Source organism: Cornus florida, unplaced genomic scaffold (assembly GCF_030987335.1).
Source record: "Cornus florida cultivar Cherokee Brave unplaced genomic scaffold, ASM3098733v1 CherokeeBrave_3.0.0_Hap2_Chr09, whole genome shotgun sequence".
Taxonomy (NCBI): Eukaryota; Viridiplantae; Streptophyta; class Magnoliopsida; order Cornales; family Cornaceae; genus Cornus; species Cornus florida.
The window spans coordinates 73,405,679-73,413,873 of NW_026775579.1; the positions used below are offsets into that span (position 1 = coordinate 73,405,679).

The following is an 8,195-nucleotide window of genomic DNA, read 5'->3' on the forward strand; positions in this document are numbered from 1 at the left end:
AGTTAATAATGAAATTTTTTTAGTTTTTATATATGTTACACAAGTACTTCATTTTTTTTTTTTTTTTAATTCAGAATTTGTATGGGAGTCACATTATCTTTGATTTTAGTTTCTTCTTCTTCTTTGTTTATTAATCTCCTTTTGTTGATGAATCCTGCCGATTTGGTACACAATTTATGGGTAAAAATGTCTTCTTTTGAGGTTTTCTTGTTTGTTTCTTCTATGCAAGAATAGAGTTATGTTTTATTTTTATTTTTTGATAAGTATGTTGTGTTTTGGTTTTACATGGTTAAACTTTTTTAGTTTTTCTATTAGTTACAATTACTTTATTTTGTTATTTTTATTCAGAAATTTTATGTCTGTCTAATCATCTTCCTTTTTTAATGTTTGATTTCTATTTCTATTTCATTGTTTATTGATCTCCTTTTGTTCATTGAAGAGGTTCCAAAGCAGGTTTAGCAGTGTGGAAGCTGTATCACACTGCGCTGAACTTGTAAAGGAGATTTTGCTTGGATTGCCTCGAGATGCCGTCGATCTGCAAGGAACAGTTTGATCTCATTCCCACTAACTCGCCTGTGCTTTCAAATAATAAGGGCAAACGAATACGAATACGAGGCACTGAGATAATTAAAAAGCAGCATTACTCATCTTGTTAGACTTTTATGTCATCCATATGAAACCTGAATATATAAAGTTGTACAAAGGTTACAAAGAATGTAATACCAATGCACTTCAAAAAGCTAGCTCATATAGTAAGGTAATATAAATTGAATATCTCAACAAATAAAGTTGTACAAGAATGTATTACATAGAATGTTAAGTCCAAGTTAAACAAGGCAAAGAAGGGCGCCAAGGTGGTTGGAAGTAAGGAATTAGGCCTTCGTTTGGCAAGGCAGTTCCATGATACTCAACTGCTTCCAATCTTCTAGTCTCAAAATCATAGCAAAACACCCTGCATCCCTGCTGAAGATACACAAGTCTTGCATCGCGAGGATGAAAAACCATCAAGCGACAACAATTACCGATGCCCAACTTCTTCAGACTCACCTCTTCCTTCAACACCCATTCACTACTTGGTATGATGTGAGATAAGCTATAACTAGAAAGCTTCTTCTTGAGCTCCAACACTTTGATCATCGATTTTTCTTTTACGTTTACGGCAAACCGAAGAAGACAACCCTCCCGTGACGACGACTGTCCCAAGACATATTCCACAGAGAATCCCCTTCTCTTTTTGAGACAAGGAGGAGGCAACTCTATCAGCCAGAGACGATTTTCCCCCATGTTGGGATCATAAGCAGCCAAATGACCACTACTAACTTTCCAGTACAAGATCCCACCTACTGAACAACATTCGCAGGACTCGCCAAGATCATCTGAAAATTCAGATGGAGAAGTGATAAATGATTCGCTCCATTCGCCTGTCCGAGAAGAGAAAGTTTCTAAATGTAATCCGTCATATGTGGCTCCCACTCTCTTTTCTATAATAGCTAGAGTTACTTTGAAATGCACTACACCATCACCATCTTTGCTGCTACATTCCTCACAAGAGAAAGCCTGTGAGGATGGAGCATGTCTTGGTTCAGGAAGAGTTAACCATTGGTTTGTAACCGGATTACAGACGTAGAATTTCAAGACCATGTTGCCTTTTGAACGCCATAGTATTAGGCCTTCAGGAGAAACACTTCCTAGTAAATAGTCTTCACACAAATCCAAACTTGTAAATTTCTTTTCCTTACTATTTTGTAGGAATGAAAATTTAAATGTAATTTCTGCAGAACAAGAAACCCGAAAGAATCCCAACAATGGGAGAAGAGAATTCTTTCTTTGAGAAAGGTAATTGCTGCAGAAAAGAGGATGAGAGATCAAACTGTTCCATGTCTTCGATACGCACTTAAACTTGCAGACGGCATCCAGAGGCAATCGAATCAAAATCTCATTTACAAGTTCATCGCATTGTGACACAGCTTCCACACTGCTAAACCTGCTGTGGCACCCCTTCATTATCCTGGAAATGAAGGAGAGAGATACAAAAGGAGATCAATAAACAATTTATGAAATAGAAATTATATTAAACACACAAAAAGAAAGATAATGTGACAGACAGAAAAATTCCTAAATAAAACAACCAAATAAAGTACTTCTGACAAGAGGTAGAAAAACTATATATATATATATATATATATATATATATATACATATATTGGTATTCATCAACAAAAGGAGATTAATAAACAAAGAAAAATAAATTAAAATTAAACACCCAAAAAGAAAGATAATGTGACTGACAAAAAAACTGAATAAAAATAACAAAAGAAAGTAATTGTAACAAATAGAAAAACTAAAAAAGTTTTACCAAAACCAAAACACAACATAACTCTACTCTCGCAGACAAGAAAGAAAAAAGAAAACCTCAAAACGAACACATTTTTACCCATTAATTGTATACCTAATCAGCAGGATTCATCAACAAAAGGAGATTAATAAACAAAGAAGAAGAAACCAAAATAAAAGATAATGTGACTGACGTAAAAATTCTGAATAAAAATAAAATGAAGTAATTGCAACAAATATAACAAGTAAAAAAAGTTTCATTATTAACAAAACTGAAAATTCTGAACTTTTACCAGAATCATAAAAAACCAACTGACCCTGATTTGCACAAGCATCAGCTCAACCCCAACACAAAACAAAAAAAAAAAAAAAAAAAAAAAAAAAAAAAACAATCAAAAAGAACAAATTTTTACCCATAAATTGCCAACACACACAAGAAGAAAGATAATGTGACTTCCTGAATAAAAATATAAATATACTGCAACAAATAGAAAAACTAAAAAAGTTTCATTCTAAACTCAAAATTCTGAACTTCCACCATAACCAAAGCACAACAGAACTCTCTATTCTTAATTTTTACTTCGAGAAGAAGGAAAAAAGAAAATATTTTTACCCATAAACTGCATCCCCAATCGGCACGATTCATCAACAAATGGAATTTAAACCAAAACCCAATACAGAATGATAATAATTTAAAACGAAGGAAAACATGAAATAATAAAATCAGAGTGAAATTGGATCCCCAAACAGATCGAAATTAAGATTAATTACCTGATGTTGAAGAAGCCGATCTGACAACTGTGGGTTGGCTTCTGGATTAAGAGAGAACTGTGGGTTGGCTTCTGGATTGATTTGGTGTTCAATGGGAAGAGACGAGAAGGAGGAGGTGGCGGCGGCGGCTTTTTGAGAGAGAAAAAAAAAATACTTTGGAATTTCTTTATGCGTCCATTTTAAATATTTATAAGCTATTTAAAAATCCTAATGGTGGTAGGAAAAGAATTTATCAATAAATAAACTTATTGATGTGCTAACAACATTTATTTTTAAATCAGAGAGTAGTGGCCGGTGGTACTAAGACTATATTTTTTTACAAAAGGGAGGTAACGCGTTCGACCCTAGTGTATTTGTGAGTGAATTATTTTGCCTTTCAAAAATAAATAAAAAATTTCATCTTTACTTATTTATTTTTTGTTTGTAAAAGTGGCACAATTTGTAAGATTATATACTAAATAATACTCCCTCCGTCTCAAATTAATGTCCTGTTTTAATAATGGTGAATTTGTGAGTCACGGTTTTCAAAACAGGATGTGTTTCTAGAGGATGTGTTTTAATATTTTTTTTTATTATATTGATAGAGAATGAATTAGCAATTATGTTTATAGTGGGTCCACATATATGATAGTTTACTTTTTATAAGTTCAATCTAATAAAGTTAAATTAGTAATGTTACAAATAAATAGTATTTTGACATTTTAAATGAGACATTTATTTTAAGACGGTAAAAAAAAAAAATGAACATTTAATTTGAGACGACAGTTCTCACATTATGTCGTCCTTATAATAAATTATATGTTATAGGCAGTAGTGTAATAACATATATATATATATAAAAAGAGAGAGAAATAGAGATCAAAGAGAGTAATATATTCATTTACTGCTTCTATTTCTATATCACCTTCCGAGTACAATTGTAATACTCCTAAATTTCAAAAAGATAGTCCTGGTATTTAATTTATTATTTTAATTGAATTTTTAATTATTTAATTGTTTATTTGAATTACTTGAATTATTTGACTTATGTGAATTAGTTGAGTTATTTGAGTTAATTTTAAATTGATTACTTGTTTTTAGCTCATTGTTATTTGCTTAGTTGTCTTAATTGCATGGTTATATTAATTGAGTTAAGTTAAGTGTGTTGTGTTAAATTAGGTTTTCAGACGTCACGTATGTAGCCAACATAATTAAACATTAATTAGGTTTTCTATGGGCCGACTAAGAAATAGTTTAGGGTTTAGTTAAACTAGGGTTTTGGTGTAAATCTATAAATATAAGTATTACGTTCAGTTTAGGGTTTGATGGAAGGCAGCGCGGGTGGTGGCTGTGGTGGTGGAAGGCAATGGCAGTGGTGGTAGTGGTTTTTGGACTTAGAATATGATAATTTTTTAGGAATTTAATTTTTCTAAAAAATTTATTTGGGAATGGAATAGCCATTCCAAGATTTGGTTGTATAATGGATTTTCATTCCCAGTAATGAATTTGCATTCCAATGGAATGACGATTCTCACTTTAAATTGCATACCAAACAATTGAATAGTTAGAAGGGACATTCCATTATATTCCATTTCTGCACACCAAATGCAATATTAAAGTATATCCAAGCCTAAATTCACTTGGTTATTTACACACTATACTATAGTTTTATGCACGAATATAAATCTAGCTAGTAAAAATGATGGTATAGTACTTGTTTGGCCATAAAAATTATGTTCATTCCAAGTGGAAAGGTGGAAGGTGCGGGCATGCCAGGATTCGTCTAGAATCCAATAGAAATGGAACTGTGCCAAACTATATTCCAATTCTAGCCGGGAGATGTTGGAGGTTCAAGCGATTGTGGAGAGTTTGGAATGACCACCTCTCGCAAAGTTCTTTTTGCCTTTGTGGAAAAAGAACTTCAGAAATGGAAAGATAGAATGGAAAAAGATAAAAATGCTTGGTGAAAGTGCTATTGTTAAATGAAAGAGACTAAACTAAACTAAATTTCATTAAGCTAAGAATTGAAGCACAAGTGCTTGAAATTAAAGGAATTGAAATATGTGTAGAAAATAAAAGTTCTTGAAAAGTAAAGATTACATTAGGAAAAGATAAAAGTACATTACTTGAAATGACAAGTAAGTGAAAATAAGAGTCATTTGATCTGTGTGGAGATGCTATTTTATTCTGTCAAAGCCTTCTATTTATAGTTAGTGGCAGTTCCATTTGTTGTTAAAATGCTTCCAAGTGGAACGTTCGATTTGTGCCAAGTGGAATTTCTGATTTGTGCCACGTGGAACGTCTGATTTTTGCCACGTGTCTTATGTCTCCCTTAATTTTCTCATAATGTTAACACGTATAAGGATATGATCTCCCATGAATTACAGCTTTGGAGAAGTGTTTTTGGTGGTTCAATGCCAATTGAATGCTTCTAACAACGTTCTGGAACTGCCAAGGAGAATGGACCACGATCTCTTAACTGCCTCTAACCTTTCAAGTAACTGCTCCTTCATTAGCTGTCATGTGTCCCATAACTTTTCAACTCGTAAGTAACTACCTCCCTCTTTGCTAACACGTATCCCTATGCAATTAGTTATACCAAATGGCTTCCTTTGATGAAGCCATGTCTCGCTTCATGAGTGCACCCTTATCTGCATATCACCCTTCCAATTGGAAACATTTTCCAATTGGAAACATTCACCATTCCATTTGGAAACGTTCATCCTTCCATTGGGATCGCCTATGTAACGACCCAAAATTAAGGGCTATGACAAAATAAGTTTCAAAAAACCATCCGGATAAAATCCGACTATTCTTGGTCATACTTCAACCCAAATAACCACAAACAAATCCTGTTGTGCTACTATAATATTCACCAAATAAAACGGATCACAACTACCATTCTTGCTCTCCAAAGTAAAAGGTCAACAATTCAAGTCCCAGCAAAGTGGGGGTACAAGAGTTTTTTGTCGGGTAAAATAAATTAAATAAAATAAAATAAAAACTTACATATTTCTCTAGTGTACCCTCTCCCACACACTGGCATTTTGGAGTCCAGATTGGTTACACCCTTGAAACTTGAAAGTAGTGGTTGCTCTCACAAAACTGAATATAATTGAACTGCACCGTATGTCGTTTTAGCCTTCTCCCATCATTCAGAAGTTTTATAAAGGTTCTTCCATTTTCAGAACCTTTGGTTCTTCTTCCATCGTTCAAAACCTTTTATGCATGCTACATTATTAGCGCCACAATATTCTCCTCGGATTCGATCTTCAACTGAACAAGGATTATAGCTGATAAACTACTTCACACAACACTCATCTGACTGGGCCCTTCGGACTCGTATAGTTGTTTGCTGCCTTCGAAAGAATAGTGAGTTTCTTTAAACCAAGCCAAATGCCCACGATCACCTGAATTACACGAGTGAATCGAGAGTTGAATCTACATGATCTCACATTGTATTGAAGGCGGCAAACAACCATAGAATTCCTTTAGTGCACGGCCAACATGAAACACACGTAATTCCACAACGAAATAATTTTAACGAATATAATTGAATACAATATCGACCTACATATTATTATGTTGTTCAAAGTTTAGATGTCTACGTGCTACTATTTTTGTGAGTAGAGAGTTATCTGTCACTTGGGGGTATGACACAATATTTTCATGTCAACAAAAAATAATAAATAAACAAATAAAACATTTATTTATTATTTTTTATTTTATTTTTTTTATTTTTTTTTACCTATTTTCCAATAAACGAGGATCTCCAAAGTAGAAGGTTGATGTTTATGTCCCGATAAAGTGGGTGTGTGTGTGTTTTGCTTTAAAAAAATAATAATAATAAATAAATAAATAATACTGGAGCTGCATGCTGCTGAATAAAATTGAACTGCGCCCCATGTCCGTTTAGCCTTCTCCCATCATGAAGTTTCATAAAAGAAGTTCTTCCATTTTTTAGAACCTTTGGTTCTTCTCCCATCTTTCGGAACCTTTATAAATGTCCTGCATGTTACATTCCATGAGTGAATCCAGAGTTGATACTACATTAGATCTCACTATTGTTTTGAAGGCGGCAAACAACCATAAATTCATTTGGTGCACGGCCAGCATGAAACACAACACCTGTGGATCGTAATTCCATGCGCGTCTCAACATCGAAATTCTTTTAATAAATACAATCGAATACAATATCAACATTCGTGGAAATTTAAAACTTGGAAGTGTATTAGATTTCGACAATTCTAAAATTTATTCTTGGCAAAAGTGCAAAAAACCCCTTGAGCTATTACAAATGGGTATTTTACCTCCCTGGACTACAAAAATAAACAAGTCAGTACCACAACTATCAAAAATCGTGCAAATTAACCCCCGACACTCAATTCCAGCCACTTTCCGGCCCACAAGGTCAGCACGTGACTGTCATTTTCTTTTAATTCCGAAATTGCCCTTGAATATTACCGTTGTAGCTTGCTGATAGATGAATCCATTTGTTCATTTGCCTTCTTCCATCCTCTAATCTGCTCCACTCCACCTCTGCACCAAACACTCGAACAAATTTGAAGAATAAAGTTTAAGGTAAGATATACATATATATGTATATATGTAAATATATATATATATATATATATATGCGTGCGCGCGTGTGTGTGTGTATATATTATCATATATAATGTAGTATATTTTACTGGACAATACACATCTCTATATATATGCTTACTATTAATTTTATTTTTTAAATTTTTTTTAAATTATCAAATCTAATGTTATATTTACTGGAACATATATGTGTGTGTGTGTGTGTGTGTGTGTGTTTACTCTTTTTAATTTATTATTTTGGTTGTTGTCGAGATATAAATTTACTAATTCAGATAGTCCGCCTATAGTCTTTGGTAAGCTACCACTTAATCGATTTCTTGACAAATGGATAGTTTGAGCTTCTTGAGCTTGCCAATGACGTTTGGAATAGCACCAGAGAAGCTGTTTTAACGAAGATCAAGCATAGTTAATGAAACCAAATTGCCAATTGAAGATGGGATTGAACTACACAGTTGATTTTCTGAAAGGTCGAGAAAAGAAAGTGAAGCTAAAGACTCAAAAACAGGGTT

At 33.3% G+C, this 8,195-nt stretch overlaps 1 protein-coding gene across 1 annotated transcript; it reads right to left on the reverse strand.

The window, feature by feature from the left end:
• Nucleotides 1–731: 731 nt before the first annotated feature.
• LOC132274408 (F-box protein At5g03970-like) lies at nucleotides 732–3,274 on the reverse strand. The gene is made up of 2 exons (XM_059775687.1): nucleotides 3,106–3,274; nucleotides 732–2,008 (listed from the first exon to the last, which is right to left on the reverse strand). Exon 2 carries the CDS (start codon nucleotides 2,002–2,004, stop codon nucleotides 817–819), a length of 1,188 nt encoding a protein of 395 aa, XP_059631670.1. The 5' UTR covers nucleotides 2,005–2,008; nucleotides 3,106–3,274; the 3' UTR covers nucleotides 732–816.
• Between the last annotated feature and the right edge of the window lie 4,921 nt (nucleotides 3,275–8,195).

Excerpts from the sequence above, each read along its gene's own strand:
- LOC132274408 (XM_059775687.1), bottom strand. The coding sequence starts at position 2,004 with ATGAAGGGGTGCCACAGCAGGTTTAGCAGTGTGGAAGCTGTGTCACAA.